Source organism: Xiphias gladius, chromosome 22 (genome assembly GCF_016859285.1).
Source record: "Xiphias gladius isolate SHS-SW01 ecotype Sanya breed wild chromosome 22, ASM1685928v1, whole genome shotgun sequence".
In the NCBI taxonomy this organism is placed as follows: Eukaryota; Metazoa; Chordata; class Actinopteri; order Istiophoriformes; family Xiphiidae; genus Xiphias; species Xiphias gladius.
In genome coordinates, this window is record NC_053421.1 from 25,598,498 (window position 1) to 25,620,883 (window position 22,386).

Sequence of the window (22,386 nt, forward strand, 5' to 3'; positions counted from 1 at the left end):
GTTTCTAATGGATCTTTTGGACAGATTGTGTCATGTCCTTATTAGCTGTAAATGTAATATTTATTCAGTAGTATATTATACTGTAATATCTGTGAAATACACTATGCAGGTGATATTCTTGAGTAATACATTGAATTTTCACCGAAAACTTTGCCCATACTGATAACACATTGCTGACGTGATTGGTGGAAAGTACGGTCCATAGACAAACTCGCACCAATCAGCGACGTTACTGTACAACGCCACCGTCCAATCACAAGCTCAGAAGTGAGCAGCGTGGCCCGCCCACAGGCATCAGCCAGTAGTCTGGCCGAAACAACTGTCATTTAGAGTGAGTGGACGTGATGGGGAAGACGGAGCTAGTGCTGGAAAACGCGAATTAAACGTCTCAAGAAGTATCAAAAACAACTTTTAAAGTTACATATGTAATGGTTACAGCTTACGTCGGCATGTGTTAGTATCTTAAAGGTAAGTTTATCACAAAATAATGCGTGTCGGAGCTTTTTTTCCTCGAGCGCATGAGTTGAAATTTTTAAAAAAGGAAGCTAACGTTTTTTTTTTTTTTTTTTTTTTTTTTTGCTAACAAGCTAATGTTTATTTTACCGTTCCCCCCGCCACCTCCTCCTCCAGAGAAGCAGCAACTTTGGCAGTACGTCTTTCTTACTGCTATAGGAATTACAGCCAGTTTCGGAGGATGTCAGCCCCCAGCAACTCGCTTCAGCAGGCGAGGGTGAGACGCAGCAATGCGGGCTCCCCCGGATCGTTCAACAACAGCAGCTGCCGTTTGCACCCCATCCGTGCCACCGTGCCCTACCAGCTCCTGCGTGCGGGTCAGAGCAGCCCGACGCGGGCGCAGACCCTCTACGGAGGAGCCACGAACAGCCGAGGCTCAAGCCCCCCATCCAGCCCGACACTCAGTTCAGGAAGTGCAAATGCAAAGCAAAGACTGTCCCCCGAAAATAGGGACTCCTCCTGTCCCCCAGATTCTCCAGTTTCCAGAGGTAAAGACACACATTTTTAATTGTTTTTGCCTTACATAGGCCAAGAAATGCCATGTCACCACGTGCTACTGTCCACTGAGGGCTTGTCATTGTAACTTTTTTGTTACACTAAGTGGTATACAGTTATACAATTACATTTGACTATTGTAATTGTGCAAAAATGGGCCCAGTAATATATTTGAGGGAGTAGCCTGTAGGTCTGGAGCAACGTTGGCACTTGATTTATAGTAGGTGGATGCATTTACTATTTAGCCTGTTATCCACTTACACAATTAGGCACTCATAAAGAGAATAGAGTGCACTATCAGCTCTCTTCCTTCCTATGGACTTTTGACAGGAGAGGGGGGGAGGAGAGAATTGGCAGAAAGACATACTTTCAGTTGTAAAAGGGGCCACGTCAGTCCCAGTAGAAGCAGTGCTGAGCGAATGGTCAGGTGTTGCCTACTCTGACCTCACTCCATACATACAGCATAGAGTACTGGGCACATTTGGACCATATGCTGAGTCTCATCATGTGGCCTTTCACATGGAGGCAGGGTCTGTGTCGTTGCATGTCATGCTCAGCTGCTCCTTGGACGTGCAATGGAGACAAACTGAAGGAGGATATGAGAGTCCAGGCAGCCCTAAAGCCACATTTCCCAGTGTTTCACTAAATCTTATTTATGTGGCAGCCTCTCTTGCCAAATATCAACGCTGTGGCCGATTTTTCAGACCGGTAGTTGTATCCTTTCATAGGCCAGAACTGCATTTTTTTGCTGGAAGAATACTGCTTTTTCTGTAAACCCTTTGTTTTCTGTACAAAACACAGACATAATCACACACTATCTGAGACACAGACATAACCACACACTATCTGGCAAGTGTTTGAAGCACACTGTGATATGGAAGTGTGTGAATACAGCTTGCTTTTTTAGTATCTGGAGACAAAAAAAGTCTCATTCTTGTTCTGTGCATAAGTTCCCATGAAAAGCACCAGGTATTCTCACTGCATTTGTGTTCTGTGCTTCTTTTATCTTTAACCAAAATGGCAGCCCTCTTGTCTCAGTGCAGCATGTTGGTTATTGTGAAGTTGTGTGTGGAATTTTATGTTTGTGACGTACTTCACATTCCTCAGTTCTTTGAATGAGATGACCTCCAACCTTGACCAGTGTACCATGCAAGGCAGGAAACGAAGTCTCTTCTACAATAACTGAGTAGGCAGACTTACCAGGCATGACAAATTTTACCCGTGTTTGGCTAGCGGTCGGTGTTTATTTCCCAGCCCTGTGGCATGCCACGCATACCTCAGTGCTCTGAAAGAGACGACCCCTAACCCAGGCCAGTGTCCCATGTCAGCTGTGATGATGGAGACTTGACCCTCCTTTAATGGCTGCGACCTCACAGTCCAAACACGCATGAGAGGCCTCAGATGACAACTATGATCATATCGATGAGGGTGGCGGCTACTAGCAGTCTGAAATGCAAGTTGCTTCCTGAAAGATGCAAGACAAACGAGTTTTAAAATATGAGCACAAATCAGACATCTTCATCTTTCATCACAGCAGCCTAGCTTGATGTGACTGAACCAATAGGATTTGCGCTTTGTAATTTCACATTCACTGTAGTACTTTGAACCCACTCACAGACATAATGCTTGCCATTTGGTGGGAAATTCAGTACAAAGTGCCCTACAGTACCATGAGTGTTAATGCCAAACAGTCTGCATGTGGTAATGGACTCTCCCGGTGTTCAAACAGTTCAGATCTTGGCCTGATCATCAAGGACATAGTAAAGAGTATAATATTCCACATTATGACCTTTTGGGTTCACCAGCATGACCTCATTCTCTTACCATACTGTCCCAACAATGAAAGTCCTGCTTTCTGTCAAAGTGCCAGCTGTGCTGAAACAGCCCTGCTTCATTGTCACCCATTCAAACTGCAGAGTAGGACCAAATGTGAAAATGAGTGTGTTGTCCAAATCAGTTGACTCTGTTGGAACTGTACTGTGCTTTCTGTGGGTCTATCAGTCTGCTGGTCACAGCTTAACATTGTGAAGCATCTGGGAGTTGAAGGGTAACTTTGACGGGTTGTTAAGATTGCTCATTTGTCACTGTTCAGTAGCAAAAGATGGCAGTGTTAGTATACCTTCTCATCCATTTAGATACATTCAAAGTAGTCCAAGCTGGCTCGTTGTGGGACGGTCCCACCGGACTCATTGAGAGATGCTAATAATGCTAACAAGCCATTTCCTGACCAGCTGAGGGACAGATGCAGAAAGTCACAACTTTAAAACTTCATGGCCACGATTAATATAATCATTCATACTGTATGAAAGACAGTGCAGCCTCCACATTTATGCTTGCAATTAACACACTTTTTACTATTTTTACTACTGAACCAAAAAACCGCAGGGTCGCTGAGTGGTTGGAGAGATCCCACAATGATCAAATGATTGATTCCAAAACAATCATGATGACGTACCAAATGTATTATTCATTAGGGATAAGATATTATATTGACTTACAATATCATAAGTATTAACAGAATAATTCTACCAGCTGCATCAGTAGTTTAAAATACAGTGAGTAATATTACAAATAATAATCTAATTTGGGGCTGAAATGGTCGATTATTTTCATTATCAGGTAAGCTCTTGATTATAATCTTGGTTTACTTTTTTTTTTTTTTTTCTCTAAAATGTCAGAAAATCAGAATGTCACAGGGATTTCAAAGTCTTAAAAGGACTTTATATATATATATATATATATATATATATATATATATATATAATATTTTAAAATATATCCAGGTTACTATCATAAATGACTAAGAAAAGCACTAAACTTCACATTTGAGAAGCTGCAACCACATAATGTTGGGCATTATTGCTTATAAAATAACATTAACCAATTAATTAATACAGATGCCGATAAGTTTTCTACTGATTAAGCAACTGATTCAGCAGTTGTTTCAGCACTAATCTAAATTGCAATAAATACAAAGTACTAGATAAGAATTATAAGAATAAAGTATCTACCGGTAGTAACAGCAAATCCAGATGCTGAGAAATTTTGAGATACCAAAAGTGCAGTGAATTTGTTCTGTGATCACGAGATCAAGCTAAATTTTTAAGATTTTCCTCTCAACCAGTGTCATGCAGCCTTGTGAAAACCTACAGGAAACTGTTCTGCTATGGTTTACTGATTTGGACCACATGTTTGTTTTCACATTTGCTTCTTCCCTACAGTTAATAAACCACCCATTTATCCCTGGAAATGGGGAGTTTTTTTTCACAGCTCGCCAAATGGCCAGTGAAGGAAAGTTCTTATTAAAATTCAGCCTGAAAATCTTCCTTTAATATCACAGACACCACTCACTTATCCCTGAAATCAGCAGATGGACTGCTTTGATGTCTTGGCTTCTTTCACACTGTTTCTTTTTTCTCATCAGGAGATTATTCTAGTCTGGCAAGTGGGGAGACGATGGAAAATAACCACAATCCCGGTTCTGAGAGCACTGGCTTGGCCTATATCAATATTGATGGAAATTTAGCCTGCTTCCTTTGTCTACAATGCTTCAGGGAATTTTACTGTAGCCCAGTAAGCTTACTTAGGCAATACCTTTGGGTGGGTAGGCCTGCGTATTCTATGAACAAAGAACAACAATGAATGGCTGTGTAGTTCTGCTAGGAGAGGGGTGCCTCATGTAGATAGTTTAGTCTGTATGTGTTAGTTTGTGTGGTCATGTTCGAAAAGGCCTCAGCCTTAGCTTTCTCAGAGAAGTAATAGAGTAATTGGGCATATTTCCTGATCATCATTCTATTCATTTAGACTGTCTTTGATACAGAAATTAATAAGCTTTCATTGACTTAAGGTAATCACACAAAGTGCAAAATGAGGCTAATAAATTTAATACAGTTCTTACTGCAGCCTCATGCTGCTCTCATGCTAATGTCATTTGTGTTTGTATGTTTTGTTTTTTCTTTTTTTGTTTTTTTGTTTTTACTGCATGTCACTGCAGGAATGTTGAGTGGATGCAGGCAGTATTGATGTGCATTGTAGTGTAGTTGTTTATGAGTTCTTATGTGGGTGGTGTGTGCTTAACTGCACTGGCTCACAGCAGACTGCTCTCATAACATCAGATACTCTTGCTCAGCCATTTACATTTGCTACAGGCCTCATCTCAAGCCTACTCTGCTCTGCACTAATACTTGTGAGATTAGAAACGGTCTGTACTTTGAAAAAAAGAAGAGATTGTAAGGTTGTAAGTTTTCGTCTTAATAAAACACTGTTAATTGCGGTAGTAAACAGATATGAGGGTTAAGTGTTGATTACAAATAATTGTTTTTAGAGATATTATCTTCACTTTTTTCTGCCAGGGACCACAGAACCAATGAATTCCATAAGTTACTGAAATATATTTCTATTCTTGTAATGTGAAGATGTAGCTAAAATTTCTCTTGTATTATTACTACTACATATTTAACAAACAAGTCCAAGAAAACTAACGAACTTTGACTTTGATTATGTATTTGCTTTTAGGTTCAGGTATGACGCTGTTTTACATGGTTTTTTTGCCAAAAATGTAAAACATTTGAGTCAGTGTGCCACTCAGAATATGGCCCCCAGTCCTTGGCTAGGCATTTTCACAGAGAAACAATTACACAGTGACATTTTAGTACTATATGTTGAACTTATTCTCATTTACACAATCAGGAAAGTTAGCACATCGAATGTCAAAGATGCCTCAGGGTACCTGGGAATATTGCTCACTAAGCACTCATGCCTGCATGAGTGTACGTGTGTGCCTTATCCTGTTTCTTTATTTTGCTTAATTCACAGCAGAAAGGTCCAAGTTACAGGTTCGGAGTTCCAGTGCCATCCGGCGAACATCTTCCCTGGACGCCATCACAGGGCCATACCTCACCGGCCAGTGGCCTCGGGACTCCCACGGACCCTACCCTTCCTGTATGAAAGACAAAGCCACACAGGTACATGCCACTCAGAGAATCCTATCTTGGCTACAGGCCTGAATGGGGATGCGCTATCATATTATACTTAACATAGAAACATGGACTCCCCTAGATAATGTAACAGTCCTATCGGTTGATGTTATGACCACCACTTTTAATTATTTCAATGTCGTTTCTGAGAAATCATGTGTTGTTCAGTTTGGCATGATGGACGGGTTTAACTATTACAGTACCCATGAGTCTCGTCCACTGTTGCCATGGAGGAGAAGTCAGTCAAAGGTGTAAATCAGAGCAGTAGTCAGTATGAAAATTGTGAACAAAAGTTGCTGAACTGATTCAAAATTAATCAGAACTCAAAAGTATATTTGTTCAAGCTGCAGATTTTGTTGCCAGTTTTCTCAACCCTGTAATCTTTGGCTTTTACCTGCCCTGTGATTGAATGTTTCTTGCCAAAACACACCTTGGGAGTTGTAGTTAACTTCTCCCCCCTACATATTCATGTACACAGTCTTGTACCTTCGGATTTTCATCAATGAACCAGATGTTTTCTAATATAGTTGTTTGTTTATTTTTTTTTACTGTTCATCTTCCTCCCTCTCAGAAAATTACGGTAGTTAGGACTTCTTGGTTTCTGTCACGGTGGCTGGAAATGCTCCATCTTTTACTCATATTACATTTTCTATGTGAAGAATGAATGTGATTTTTACTTCCGGAACCAGCTGCACCCACAATGGATCCTTTCACTTTTCTACTCGATTGCGTTGTAAATCGTTATGTGATTAAAAAATATTCGTGTCATGATGTTAACAGTACTGCGACATGTTAACATATTTATATGTTAACATTTGCTGAAATGCTGAAAAGTGAAAGCGGTTGATACCAAAAATGAAACCACTTCAGCAGTGCGCAGGTGCCTTGATAAGATTAACCTTCAGAGACATGGGGTGTAACCCTGATAGCCAAAGGTACTTACCACATGACCTCTCCCTTGGCTTGTTTCCTGTCTCTTTCTGCACTGTCAACTGTTTCACAAAGGCAAAATAGTCTAAAGACGAAATGTGTCAGGATCGGATTCAGTTCAGCAGGTGGCAGCGACTGATCATTACATCATAAATTTGCATTGTGGTAATTAATCAGAAAAGCATGTTGCAAATCAGGGAAATAAAACAAAGTTAGGAAAACTGGAGTGAAATGGCTCAGTCAGTCATATCCAGGAAGGGATGTGTAAGCTCATTGGACAAAGAACACCTGGCTGAAGTTACTTTAATAATCAGAGTTGGACACATTTTACTCAATATGGTCCACATTAAGTAGAGGTGAGTTCCAAGTTTCACATAAAAATACCTGAAAATATTATAATATTGTAAGGCTATTTGGCCCACCCTTAGGTCAGAGTTTCTGGTAAATCCCCAAATTCACCACTCACTTTGACCTCTCTCTCAGAAAATTATGGTAGTTAGGACTTCCAAATAAATGTTGGTCATGGTGGCTGGTGGAGGAGACACACTCATAAACCATGGGCAAAGAATTTGTTATAGTAATCTGGTGGCTGGTGGTGGAGTTTGCTGCCAATACAGGCCTAATAGACTTTAGGGTAAATAGTCTGAAATTCCCTCACAGCACCACATTTTACAATACATTATTACACTTCATAAGGCCTATGTATGGATTTCACATTGAGCCTAACCACAGTATTCCTGGATAGCAGTCCCACACGTGATCACCCACTGATCTTGCCATGTGACTGGTGGCTAAATGCGGTTTTTCCTCAAAGAGCTTAATTTTTTGGGGCGTGGGGGGGTGGGGGTTTGGGTGGGTTTGTGTTATGAAAGAATATTGAATATGTATGATCATGACAAGGGCTGCTCCCTCTTTTCTAACAGAAGCCTTTCATGTGTCTGAATGAGGACCGCCAAGCCTCATTTACATGGGCTTCATTTCTTTGTGTGTAGGCTGAGGAAGTGGTGAGAGGGCCTTGCAAGATCTCTTGAAGTGGCTGTATGCAGAGTAAACACCTCTAATTATAGGGTTCCTGTTCAGCTCTGGAAAGACTGAACAAGTATGGAAAATCTATTGGATAATTATTGTGTCTTGAAAAATGTTAATGCACAGAAACGTCTGGGCACAAATACACAGTGATCTTGCATACCTACCCACTATTTCCTGAGCATTTTGTGATATTGCCACGTGCTATATAGTGACATGGCTTTGACTATATTCCCCAGCCACTATCAGCAAAGATACGATTTAAGGCTCACTGAAATGAAAATTCAGTTAAGAGATTTCTGTCTGTCAAAGCTGTGGAAATTTTAGATGGAAAACATTTGGCTATGTTGTAATGATGTGGGAGAGTGTGACACACATGACAATCCTTGAGCGATTTAAATTCACAAACTCCCTCAAGGATAGTCAGAGACCATTTCCTGTTAACTAGCTATGCCTGGGCCCAGCTCTTTTTATAAGAAAACAACAGCAGAAAGCAGCAGACAAAAGGTCCCTAGCTTCTTTTGTTGTGCATTGCACAAGTCCAAGACAGCCTCTCCTTTGAGCTGTAATGTAGCCCTGCATGGAGGTGAAGTTGTTTGCACCTGTCCCCCCGGCTATGGCTGAGGCGAGGAGAAATCCCACTGCTTACCACCTGGCCCTCGTGGCTGCAAGGCCGGCCTGCCTTTTGTGTGGGAGTTGAGGAGCAGAGGGCCCATACATATGCTAATCACTGTTCCGGGATGGGTCTGTGTGCCCTAGGCCCTGTGGTTGCAGAACACAGAATGTCTGTATGAAGATTAGGGCCCTGACACACCAAGCCGACCTTAAAGAAATTGCACCGACAAAGGCAAACTGATCAAACAGTGTGTGTCGCCTCACGTCTTCTGTTAAAGTTGCACTTGAACACACCACAAAGGCTACAGCCGACAGCCAGCTGACCACTGACATGCGTGTACATTCTGCGCTTACGTGAGAGGATATAGCTAATCAGTAGTCTGTATTTGTAATCTGAAAAACATAATGGAAAGACAAACAAAATAAAGTAGCCTGCTCTTTTTTCAAGCCACTGTGAATCTGCTTAAACTGCTTCATTATTGACCTAGAATATGAATTGAGAATACGCCTGGTAAAGTTTTGCTTTGCTTTGCTGACAGCTGCCGAACCAGTGGTGCCAAACACAAGTTGCCCACAGATGTTAACGACCGCATGCCATTACCAGACATTCAACTATTGGAATTTGACACACAATTAATCCTACTTAAGAGCTGTATTATATGTATGCTATCAATGGTGATCTAATACAACTTCTCCATATTTGCCTCATATGATCTTACTGTAAACTTAAGTGTAAATTGTAGATTATTGGTTTATCTGAATATATATTAATGAAGATTGAAACAAGAACAGAAAACATCTCATGTCATCTCTCAGTTTCTGGACTGCGTAGTGAGTTTCAGACGTGCACAAGATAACAGATACACAAAGTCAACTCACCAAATCAAAATGCATGTTCTAAACCTCACCAAATGATAGCAGTGGCACTCTGCTCACATGTCTCAACATGCAATCTAAACAAACCAGCACAAATTCCACTGCAACTCTATTGAAGCCCAGTCATTATTTCCTGCTTTGGAACAGAGCTGGATTCTTGAGGATGTTGCCTGCATGTAACCCTTTGGGTGGGAATCATAATGGGAAGTAAACTGCAGGCTATGGTAACAGGGTTTTATCTGTACAGCAGTACATTATCAGACACAACACCTGGCATACAAGTCCACAAAGCAAGCAACTAAGGCCGGAAGTTCAAGAGCTAGCATGATAAAAGGCACTCTGAGGTAAATAAAGGTGGGTGTTCTTGTTAAGACAATTTGTTTGTGGGGAACAGAGTTAATAAAGAAGGATAGCCTGCAGTGTTTTTAAAGAGGTACTGCACACTTAAACATGTTTTTTTTTTAGCTGTAAGCTAAATGATATGACTGTACTTTGATGAAACACATCAGCGCTGGTTTTGATGTTGAGATTTCTTTCCAAAGTTACAGTAATCATAACTTCATGGGTAGAAAATGACTCAACACGCCATCTACCTTTAACTCGTCCTGAACCTTGCAAGGCCAATGCTGACGTAAAGTCAACCGTTTGAGACTTTTTTACGTCATGAAGTTCATATATTAAAAAAATAATGTTAATGCGCTCTAATCAGTGGTGGGCGCACAGGCACCTCCCCCAGCACCCGTCCTTGAGTGGTAGTCTGTGAAACCACAGTCATTTTCAAATATATACTGATCGAGTATATACAGGAGTTTATGCGCGACGGTTCAGACTTATGCTCTTGGCGGCTGTAGAAGCCCCACCGGACTGCGTTCTTTCCCTCGAGACCCTCATATGGCTCAGCAGCCGTTGGGGATGGCAGCGGGTCTCTCGATAGCAACACACTGCTATGTACATTTGCAATCAGCATTTTTCACCAGAGAGCTATTCTAACAACATGCTCGGCTCCAAGAGCTTCGGTTTTGGGCATAACTGGGGCTGGAGCAAATGCCTCGAACTTATTCAGCTCGGGACCACCATGGTCTGCCACACGCAAAGACCTCCAACTCCATAGAACTCCTGCCTAACACATTCACGCCCCCACCCCACTCTTACTTCAAACAAATCAAAAAGGATTAGTTTAATTTACTGTTCACGAAAACTAAACACTTCCTGAAGATGAAGGAAAATATCACTTGTAAATAACTGAAAGGTATTGAATTGATCTGAAATATGTCCAGTAACACCACGTTGTCCTGTAAAAGTGACAACGAACCCCTGCCGTGAACCCCTCCATTTGTTCTTTTGATTCTCAAGCAAGCACAGCTCTGTGCAAACCCACCGGATTAGGCTGCAGCATCAAGTCTCTCGATGTTTGGCCCAGGCATCAAACAGCACAAGCCATTCCATAGGGCATGCACAAAATGTTAATGCTAAAGGCTAGCTACACATCTGCCATCCAGCGTGGCCAAGCACAGTGGTCCTCTTATAAGAGCACAAGCACCCATTTAATGCGCTGTCCTTTTCTGGGGAAACCAGCGCCAGCAAACCAGCGCAAATGGCTTGACGGGTGTTCCTCATTATTCAGGGTGATATTCCATATCATAGGGCAAGGCTTGTGTGTTAGTTGGAGAGCCATAGAGGTTTTTCTGTTTGTGTGGGTCAGACATAAGGCAGTGTGGCGACAGTGACATTTAAGATGTTTCATACTACTGTGCTGACCAAAAAACGTCAAATGTTTAAGGATTTGTTTGAGGACCAGAGGCACTGTTGATATGCATAATCAGGGGGAAGTGTGTGGTTTCAGACAACCCTATGAAACATTCTCAGCCTGTTCCTGTTTTTGCATATATTTACATAACTTAACCGTTTTCTTGGTTATGCAGTTAGAGGTCTAAAAGACATGTTCAGTGAGACAGAACTGCCTCTATGCTCTCTGGTAGCAAATGTTTTGTATATCAGATGTTTTCTTACTGGTGTACTAACAACACAGAATTTCTCTGTAGACTCACTGCACTGGTAAAAGCCTTGCATTGTGCCGTAAATGTTCTGCAACTCCGAGTAGTGTGAATACGCCAAATAGTTATACTAATTTGTAGACTTTCACTACTGAGGTTGAAAGGTGTAAACTCTAAGGCGGGGACTAACACCAGCTGCTAGTTAAGTCCTTGTAAATGTCACCTGTGGCTGACAAAGATCTCTTCATTTGCCCGCAGAAAGAGGTTTTTGCCCTGCCACAGATGTATTTATCTTAAGCTGGCTAACTAATGGAAACAATCAAACATGCTATGACTTTTGTTTTTCCTGTTGAATGTAGTTCTCTCCTCAGGGATGGTATCTCATTACTGTTTTCCTCATTTTCATTGATTCCAGATTTTCAGCTTTACTTTTGAACTCATGGCACTCATTACTGCTTTCACTCACATCTTTTTCAACTGCTTATCCAAACAATTTACATTTTAGATATTTAATTGATACCCACATGTTGAGTGACTCCACAAGGAGGGATCACATTAGCGATTCAGTTTTTTAATCAAGGAAATTTCATAAGGTTTTAGGAGAGATCTTTGTATAAGCTTTTAGCTCCGTACCTCTCCCGCACAAGCTTTTATTTAACTATACATTCATGTATATTTGAGTATATGTAGGTGAAAGTGTATTTGTGTATATGTGAATGTTTTTGTGTACATATGTCATTTATAAAAACCTGTATTTTTAACATGCAAACAAATAAGTACATATAAAGGACAAATTATAAAATTTGTGACTCTTGATGGGCATATATTCAACAAGACTCAACAAGGACTACATCTGTGACACGTCAGTTATCCGATCTCTGTAACAATAGGCCACCCTGCTACTTAAACAAATCTCAGAACCTGCAGGTTGATTGATGTTAAATTTTAAGGGTGGTGTAATGTAATCTATTTAGATATCTGTGCATCTATACACAATGGAAACGTGTGTTTATGCTCTCGTGCAGGAGTACGTGATACTTTTCTTTGCGTGCTTGTGCAACATAAGATATGCAGTTTGATGGCCACAGTGTCTTCCAGTACTTTGGACCATATATCAATAGCATGAGGTTGTGTGTGTGTGTGTGTGTGTGTGTGTGTGTGTGTTAGAGGAAATTATTTGAAATTGAGTAAAATGTGGTCATTTGTCAGCACTTATATTTCTTCTCAGACTCCAGGTCTCTGGATTGACGAAGGAGCAGAACAGGGAAGTCCTCACCAGCGGTCAGCCTCCTGGGGCAGCGCAGACCACCTCAAAGAGGTAGATTCACCTGTGTTAACCTTGGCTTACCCGAGTCACAGCTGCTTCTGACAACAAACACCACAGACAGTGGATTAACACAGTGCAGTAGTGTCAACAATCTGTTTGCTTGCTTAAACCATTCACACAGCTGAAGAAGAACATGTTTTTGTCATATTTGAGGTTCATTGCGTTTACTCAAAATGTGTTTTATTTGTCAGGGTCTGAGGTAAGCCTAAATAATATACTCTGTAAGGTTGGTTTCCACTCCTGTCTATCTTCCGGGCTTGGTGGCCAACCAACCGACCACATGGAGCTATTAGGTCTCCAGCGTTCCAGACCACAGTCTAAATATAAGCTCCTTCTCCCCTCTGTTTCCCACTCAGCTGCACCCTCTCATCTCATTATGGCCTGTTGTTTTTGAGAGACAGTGCAGGAGCTCCTCTCAAGGGTGAAACAGCCATATTGTTCCCTCCTCAGCTTGCACTGAGAGAACTGAGTCAGGGTAACTCATGTAACTGTACTTAAAAGCCTCATATTTTTCTGTTTCCAACATAAGAGTAGTTCCAAAATATTAATTACACACACCAGGGAAAATATCATTTAAAAACTTTACACTTTTAAAAAATCTATTTCAACTCGCAGAGCTACATTCCAAAAATTTTATAGCCAAAATGCCAAGCATTGTGTAATTTCAAGTTTGTAATATGTTGATAACAAACAGGTATGGTAGGTCAATACGGAAATGGGTTTTGATCGAACAGGCTTTGACTCTACTTTGTTGACCATGTGGTTACACTTGTCCGATCATGTTAGGTACATTAGCTGAAATATCTGGTGCCCAAGGATCTGATTTTATTCACATTGCTTTTAAATTTTTTATGATAAGATATGGAAGTGTTCGGGTTTTTATTGTAAATAGAATTGGACATGGTTTGTATTTAAACTAGCAGTAGTCACATTGCAGTTCAGCAATGTCAACACTTGTAAAAGGGGAAACAGGAAGTTACATACTTTAATAGATATAGCCACAAGAGATGCATAAAATGCATTTCCCAGCTATGGAGTCACAGCAGTGTGATCTCATAAAATCAGATGGTTAGAATCAGATTGCATAAATAACAAGTGTAAATGTAGCCATATGCTATAACTAGGCTCGTTCGGAAAATTTAGGGTTCAACTTTCTACAGACAAACCCGGGCCTTTCGCCTGCACAATCAATAGCCTAGCACAGCCAGGACAACCTCCCTTTCTCATTCTCTGAGATTACATTGGGATTGCCTGGATTTGTCATTATCAACTGTGTCGGTCACTCAGTGAATGTAGTGAACTGCATTCTAGCTCTCTCTTCTCTGTGATTATGTGTGGGAGGACATCTATGAAAAGAGCAAGTCTCTTTGTTGACGGTGTTGCCAAGATTACAAGATCAGCATTGAAGACCACACCTTTGTCTGCATAGTACAACTGCGTGTGTAAGGCACACAAAGGGTATCCTGTTTTTAGGCTGATCCTGGGCCAGATGCAGAAACACCCACTGACCTAACTTGTTTAATCATCAAACGTACATTGCTGATTATATGCACTGTACCTGTGAAACAACATTCAAGCCAAGTCAATCTTTATGGATGCACACAGTAGCACATACAGTGTTTTTGTGAAAAAGACCAAGAGTGCAATATTATAATTGGCAGCCACTATTTTGATAACTTGTTAAATGATTGTCATTTTTTTGAGTGACATTTAAGTCATGCGCAGCTTTTTTTTTTTTTTTTTTTTTTTTGCAGCTTTTAAATTTGTGAGAATTTGCTGCCTTTCTTGTATTAAAATTTTAGTGAACTGAATCTCTTTGGGTTTTGGACTGTTGGTCAGTCAGAACGTGATATTTGAAGACATCTCCTTGGGTTCTAGGACATTGTGCGAGGCATTTTTTTACTGTTTTTTGTAATACTCTAATACACCTAACACAGGTCAGATTAATTAATCCTTAGTTGCAGCCCTACAATGAAACAAATATGATTATCACCTGCTAGTTTTTTATTTCACTGATGGGAAAAGTTATAATTCATATTTTGACAGAAATATTGCCTCCTTTACTTGATATTGAGCTTTCATTTGCTGAAGTGATGATGTTTTTCTTCCAGCAGATTGCTAAACTGAGACTGCAGCTGCAGCGCAGCAAACAGGTCAGCCGGCAGAGTAAAGACAGGGAGCAGAGCTCACTGCAGCTGCCGCAACAGGCGCAGCACAGCACTGCATGCCAACCTCAGGTGAGTTATGCTTTTCAATATTGATGCCCTGCAAAACTGAATCACTGGCATGCTCTTTTTATGTTAAAACATTAACTAACTGAATTTGATGATGCAAGAATTTACCCTGACAGTGGTGATGTGATATGATAAGGTAGCTTAGCAGCCAAGCAAAACACATACAAACGAAACAGACGGTGACCAAACAGCTGTTGAAGATAAGAGAATTGAATATGAATATACCAGGGTTAAGCACGGTGGCTTTTATGCATCACTCCGTTAGCAGTTTCAAACAATAAAATAATTAGGATTGTACGTTTGCATTTACCACATTAGTTTCACCATGATGGTTATCGAGGCTGTAGGCTATCAGCATGCAATAATTATAAAAGTTAGTAAAAATAAAACGTAACCACTATTTGAGGAGTAGGTGAAGGTTGAATGTTCTTTTATATTTTTATAGTAGCAGTGTATTTTTTGTAGTCTTGTGCGTGGGCCATATTTGAGGATAAGTTTATGTTGATGTAGGTTGCACAGCATGTGCCTAAGGAGTTCTAGTTAATGAGTCCCCATACGGACCAGCTGTGTCAAAAGAGGAGAGAAGGGGAATGTGTCTGGGCATGCCCCGTCCACTCCTTGTTTGGAGTTCATTCATTAACAGATGCCCAGCAACAGAACACATGAACCACGGTGGGAAAATTTACATAAACAGTGATAAGCTAAGCCCTATACCCATCTGTGGTAGATCACAATCATGGCTGTGTTTTTGTTCCCTATAACATTTGATTCCTCTAAAGTAACATGTACAGTATTTAAACTGAACAGCTCTACCCATTAAGTGTCTCATGGAACTGGATCAGTGAGAATTCAGTACTGCAAACAGATGTTGGTGTCACAGACTCCAAGATACATGCAGTACTATGTATTTGACTGCAAAACCGGTCTGAGTGTCGTTTGGTGTTTGTTTGGGGTGGGTTGGTATGTATTTGAGTCTATAATATTTTGATGTATACATAGGTTTTCACTAATTTTTGATTTTTGTCTGCCTTTCCTTCCAGTACAAGGGAACTTCATCTGCCTTGTCGACAATCCCTGTGCCAAAATCCCTCATATGCAGAGTGCCGAGCAGTGTGGAGGGCATCAACCACGAGCTAGAAAATGTGTTCATCAGAGAGGACTGGGAGCAGGGGATACAGGTAGAGATGTGCACACACACCAGCAACAGGTCGAGCACTGTTTAAGAATAATTTGAAGTGCTCGTTGAAATGCAGACCTGTACAATATATGATGAACTTAACACTGTTCACTGTCTGTCATTTGCGGTAAAGACTTCTCATCTTTTGTCCAAGTCAGATTAAATGTCAGGTTCATGTAAATATCCTACAGACTGTGAATACAAGCAGCTAAGAGGGAATGAATTGTTGACAGCAGTGGTTTAGTTGCTATTATGAGTAGGACATATAAGGAACTTGTTTTTGCTAACACAGAGATATTATAGCTGTCAGAAACTGCAGAATTATCAAAAAAATTGTGCCAGAATGGCCATAGAGCCACTATTGCTGGCATTTAAGTCTATTAGTGTAAATACAATCAGTGCAGCTACTTATTGTAGAAAGGATTTATGTATATAGCCTACACAGTTTGTTTATATCTGTTAAGCATGGTAACAAATTGCTACAAAAATGTAACACAATAGAGAAAAACTAATTTCAGACTTATTTCAACTATTCTGGAGTGAGTACAGGGCTGACAGTAGGGGTAACCATCAACCAACACCAACCACTGCAATATTGTGTGAGGACCCCTAAGTCATTACAATAGGACGTTTTCCTATTCATCCATTCTGCTGACATGGAGTGACTACAGCAAAGCTACAATCTGTGATCCAAATGTAAACAAAAATGCATTGCGTTTATTCATCAAGTTTGCTCCCTGGATCTGCACATCCCAGCTACCTCCGCCTTAACTGCTCTTTAGTGCGCCCGGTGTCCTTTGGGTGCGAGTTGACGCAGTGCAATGTGATGCAAATGTATGTTGGACTTATCAGTGGACAACAGTCACAAATACTCTGTGAATGATTAGTTTACATCAGTAATGTGTGTTGACGATGGAGTGAAGAGACCTATATGTTCAGTTTGGATCAGTTGAGACAACTCACAAAATGACCCTATTCATTGTTTGTTTGTTTTGCTTTTGTTTTTGATCAAGATCAGTCAAACATTAAGTTTATGTACATGAATTTACCTGTGGTCAAAAATAGCTTTTTAGGCTATGCTTAAACTTTATTATATGTATGCAAACACACTCTTGTAAAGTCACTTACAACATTGTGCACTATACGGTCAGACAGCAGGACACATATATTCTCACTCACACTGAATTAAATCTCTTGGAGGCGAGTAGACCCGTAAATCTCGCCTGATGTGGGGTAGTAAACCTTGGCAGGTCTGTAAAGCTCCCCTCTTAGAAAGTCACGGACACACACACACACACACACACACACACAGAGAGAGAGTTAAACACACATTCGAACATCACACCACTACAGATTTACAGCCTGCTGTGCACCCAGCCCCTTTTTTTTTTTTTTTCTTTTTCCCCTGCTCTCCTGTTTTGAATGAGCTGTGCCAAAGCAAAACGCGCTGCATATCACACTGTTCATCTACTGTCAAGTATTAGCATCTGGTATGGTGTTTGCTTCTCCAGTTGTCCTTTAAACAGGCAGACAAACACACCAGAGGCCTTTTTTTTTTTTAAATTTTTTTTATTATTTATTTTTTAGCTGATGCTCTTAACCCAGACTGACGTGTTCAGTGAGTGAGCAGGTAGCTGTTCAATGTCTCGCACAGGATGACTTTGACAGTTCACGTGGGTTTTTCAAGGACGCATTGGCCGTTGTGGTGGATTGAATGTGACCATTTGAGTTATGATTCTCTCTAAAGGCTAAGCATCACCACTGACATTTCAGGATCCATGTACATTAATGCATTACCTCTCACCACCTCCTCCACACTCTGACCTCACAGGCCATGGATGTGGTGGATGGCCGTCGCCCCCCCTTCCCTCCGCATCGCTACAGCAACAGCGGGGACACGCGTGACACAGACACGCAGGCCCCTTCAAGCGGTGACTCCAGCCCGTCGCCCCGCCCCTGCAGCTCTGACCACCTCCACTCGCCTGACGGAAGCCCCTGTTCTGCAGAGGAAATTGACAAAGGTGTGGCTTAACTGTTTGACATATGCAGCTTTAGTGTTCAGTGAATTAAAAGGGAACTCCACCAATTTTACACAAAGTGCATTGACAGCGCTTGGTGAGCACAACTGCATATGAGAAAAAAGTTGTATAAAGTCTTAAGCAAGAGTTTTATTAATTTAACTGCTATGCAGAGCTGTGACTTCTACTTATTTTAGTTTTGAGTGTTTTCTTGGCCATTTGCTGCCTTCATGCATCTCAAAAAGATCACTGAAGACAGACACATGGGCAACACGATGCTCACTAAAAGCTAGTCCAGGGGACTGAACCTCAATACATTTAGGTCCCAACTAAAAGCTGTTGGTTGGGTACTGAAAGCTTGTAATAAATTCGTGCTTAGATTTGTACTTGTACTTTTTTATTTTAAATCAAAATTTAGGCAGTTTTAGATTTATTTAGGCAAAGTCCATATAGAGCTGCTCGTGTTAAACATCGGAATAGTTTGGAAAAGAGAGTTTTGTAGATACGAACGTTATGTCTCATAAAACAAGAAAAAAAGTATAGCTTTAGTATCGGACAACAAACCAGTATCAGCACAGTTTTGAAAATTGTTAAATGATACACAGCCTTACTTCAAGCACATTGCAGCTCCTGAGAAGCAAGACTCAAAGTTTCTGTTTTTTCCTGTTTGTTCTGTCATAACTAAAAAGAAGCAAAGTAAATTTGTTATGTTCATTACTGTATTTTCAGACAATGTGTGCAGTTCTCCTCTACCCAAGTTTGCCACTTCTCCGAAACCTAACAACAGCTACATGTTTAAACGGGAACCTCCAGAGGGCTGTGAGAAGGTCAAAGTGTTTGAGGAGTTGGTGTAAGTATTTTTTCCTGTCTTTCATTTCAAGATCTGTGTCTGTTTTTAGATTCACCCTAATATTTGACCCTTTGCGAATGTGCATTTGTGCTGTGGTCTAGTGTCCAAGCACTGAGCATACTGATCATTAAAAGAAAAACAATAGATACAGTTTACTGTACTATTTCATGGACTCTGAGAACCTATTAGATGGTAGCACAACAGAGCAAGCTCAAGCTCATTTGCATCGTGGGTGGAAGGGATAAAGGAAAAATGGTTGTGTAGGATGCACAACGTGCATTTAATTTGAAGTCGTATAAACAGAAAATAACAAGCAAAAACACTGAGCTCATCTTCTGTTGTCTTCAGGTCTGGCAAATCAAAAGGCTTCCCTCTCTTCTCGTGCCCGGACAAAAACAAGGTGAACTTCATTCCCAGGGGCTCTGCCTTCTGCCCTGTCAAACTCCTCTGCTCCTCTCTCTTCTCCCCTGTTTCTCCCTTGTCCTGCTCCTCGGCCAACCCCAGTCTCCATGGCAACGAGAGCCCTGGGCCTCAGGTGACCCCAACTCTGCCTACTGCACCACTACCTACCTTTCCGGCCTCCACTGACTGGAGCACTGACAAAAGCACAGGCGTGAACACAGACAACAGCACAGACAGCCAGAGCCCCGACACAGATGTGGGGAAAGATGGCTCAGCACAAGTTCTCCTCACCAGCTAGTCCTCAGGTATTCACGACCAAACCACCTGCAGCTAAAACAGTTCAAGTAGTCAGATGGTTTGGTTTAAAAAAACAAAACAAAACAAAAACCCAGAAAAACAAAACAAAACAAAAAAAACAAAAATGACAACAACAACAACAAAAAACAAAAAACAAACAAAAAAAAATCATTGCACTCCGTTAATCCTAACATTAGCCAGCAGGGAGTGCCCAAGGTCTAGAAATGACAGAAACTTAAGAGGATAATGGTACCGGCATCCTGCTACACAAGCATTTCTGCTCGGTCCCAGTGTCTGTCCCAATGTCTGTGATGTTTTACCAAGAAATGGCCATGGTTTTGGTCATCGTCACCCAGATTTTAGAATGTGCTGACCTTGGGCGCAGCCTCCCTTTACCCATCACTAACCTAGCCTTCTCCTCTGTACCGTGACATCACCCATAACGAAAATAGCTTTGCTTTCTTTTGCAAAAAATAGAGACTGCTCAAATTATTGTGTTACGTAGCGCTGGCAGTTTTATCAAGTTGAAATTTAAAAGGAAAAATCCAAAACTTTGACAAGAGACAGCTATGGGACATCAGAAACACATTCTACTCATGTTATCTAACCAGCTTATTAGCTGTTAAATGTTCAGCGAGCTCAAATCTAAAGTACCTATATGTAAGCTTTTTGACAGGATGGGAAATGCTTGTTTCATATTTTTAACATATCGGGATGTCTTACAGTCAGAATACCTTTCCCCACATTAACCACAATGTTTGCACTTGTTAAGACCTGGCTCGGAAAGATACAGGCCATGGCCTAGTTTTTAATTGTTTATTTTAAAGTATTTGTGGCACAGTGTCTGTGTGAAACCCAGCAGTTGCTGGAGTGCAGGCTCCACCCTACAGGCTTACAAGCCAAGACTTATTTCTGCATTTGTAGTCTGATCACTATGAAAAACTTGGTAAGCTCAAACAACACAAAATGTTAATATCAGCTGTTTATTCAGAGACCAAATAACCAATCACAAAGCACACAACTCCCCCATTGTCTTGTTTTATTGCCCCACACTACCCAGAACAATAACTCAGGTCATGTGGAATGTACTTGCTTGGACTATGTTGCCTTTCCCCAGTGTTTGACTTTCTTCTATGGAAAGGCACTCCAGTCTTTCGCAGAAATGTTTTTATTTTTTTCCCTGGAGAGGGAGGTTATCACAGACTGAATCAGCTGATTGATGTCACAGTTTGTGACAGATGGCTTTTGCATTAACCTGTTCAGGTTAGAGTTTCAGGTGCTATGACACATTCCAGAGATCGCTGTTGCATTAGTCAACCGTGAGTACTCATGTAAATGGAACTAGCTAAATAAGCTACACCCTCCCAAATTAAGAAGTTGACAATTATGTTGTTTGTTTCCCCCCTTTGTTAAATATACCAAAGCAAATTTCAGAACAGTGAAAGGCCTGTTACATATTTGGGACACAAAGAGGTGCCATTTTTGTGCCAGAAACAGAATGTTTAAGTGCAGTTTTGTGTATAAACAGTTAAACATATAAACACTGGTTCATAGTGTTTGAAACACAGGCGCTAATCGTTAAACCAAGCCTAAGCACTTACTTGGAAGTAAGCTGATAATCACTATTTGTATTTTGGACCAATTTGTAAGTTTGAACAATCAGAACTTGAGTTGATTGATTTTGTTTGAAGTAAATCTACATTAACCTTTTTTTTGTGTAACACAGTTTTGCTCAAAGTACAGATCCTAGCAGATGTACCCTGAAGTTTTTATTTTTTCATATATATATATATATATATATATGAGACAATGACTGATTTACAGGAGGGAGGATTAAATAAGTAAATGTTCCATTCCAAAACGTTGGTCTATCTAGCCACTTGCACACAGAAACAAATATGAACAACATATGCAACACATTCCTCACAGGTTAAGTTGAAATTCTCTGTTCTGCTCACAGCTCCAAGAGTTTCAATCATACTAATTCTAATTTTAGTCACAAGCTCATTGTGCAGTGCAGTTAAGAAATGGTTGCCATGTTTGGCAATGATGATTCAGTTTTCCTGTGTATTACGCATTTCTATGTAGATCTTGTGTGTGTTTTTCAATAAAGAAAACAAAAAAATCCCTGATTTGATATGTAATCCTTTTTCGAAAGGCTGTAGACAGACACTTTGACCAACAATATCAGTGTCCAGAGCGATGGCAATTATATACAAATAGGAGTCAAGGTAAGGCAATCAATGTTTTTGGTTATTATTAAATATTAACAAATGTCTCATGGCTTGAACATCAAAAATGACACAGGGCTAAGTTACAACAAAATAAATTCACACTCAGTTGTAATATACTGTATAAGGAATCCAATAATAACGCTAATTGGGTTCTATGTTGTTGACTTGTCATTTGATTAAGGCATCAATTAATGCAGGATTGTATTCAAAATTAGTATAACACAATTGTATTTTCATGATTATTAAAGTTATATAGAAAAGAGTACACTGAAAACTGCATATATTGCCCATGAAAGCCAATAACTCAATGATATATAAATACATGTCCAAATGGTAAAGTATATATTGATGAAAAATCTCACATTAACATATTATTCATTTAGTCACACTGTTACTGGATAACATAAAACAAGCCATGCAAC

At 40.5% G+C, this 22,386-nt stretch overlaps 1 protein-coding gene across 2 annotated transcripts; it reads left to right on the forward strand.

Moving 5' to 3' along the window:
• The first annotated feature begins 343 nt into the window (after nt 1–343).
• On the forward strand, nt 344–21,976 carry LOC120784196 (glucocorticoid-induced transcript 1 protein). 2 transcript variants are annotated; one of them, XM_040117757.1, is made up of 9 exons: nt 344–468; nt 631–1,001; nt 5,824–5,972; nt 12,654–12,743; nt 14,864–14,989; nt 16,027–16,164; nt 17,995–18,184; nt 18,911–19,031; nt 19,380–21,976. In XM_040117757.1, the coding sequence occupies exons 2-9, from the start codon at nt 695–697 to the stop codon at nt 19,729–19,731; spliced, it is 1,473 nt and encodes a 490-aa protein (XP_039973691.1). In that variant the 5' UTR covers nt 344–468; nt 631–694; the 3' UTR covers nt 19,732–21,976. The 2 variants fall into 2 exon arrangements, with proteins under 2 accessions (XP_039973691.1, XP_039973692.1); XM_040117758.1 differs by having other exon boundaries at nt 14,867–14,989.
• Nucleotides 21,977–22,386: the final 410 nt, after the last annotated feature.

Bases quoted from the DNA above. Each gene is read 5' to 3' on its own strand.
- LOC120784196 (XM_040117757.1), top strand. From the start codon at position 695: ATGTCAGCCCCCAGCAACTCGCTTCAGCAGGCGAGGGTGAGACGCAGC. The intron at 5,973-12,653 runs GTACATGCCACT...ATTTCTTCTCAG, and splicing joins TGAAAGACAAAGCCACACAG to ACTCCAGGTCTCTGGATTGA. The intron at 18,185-18,910 runs GTGTGGCTTAAC...CTGTATTTTCAG, and splicing joins TGCAGAGGAAATTGACAAAG to ACAATGTGTGCAGTTCTCCT.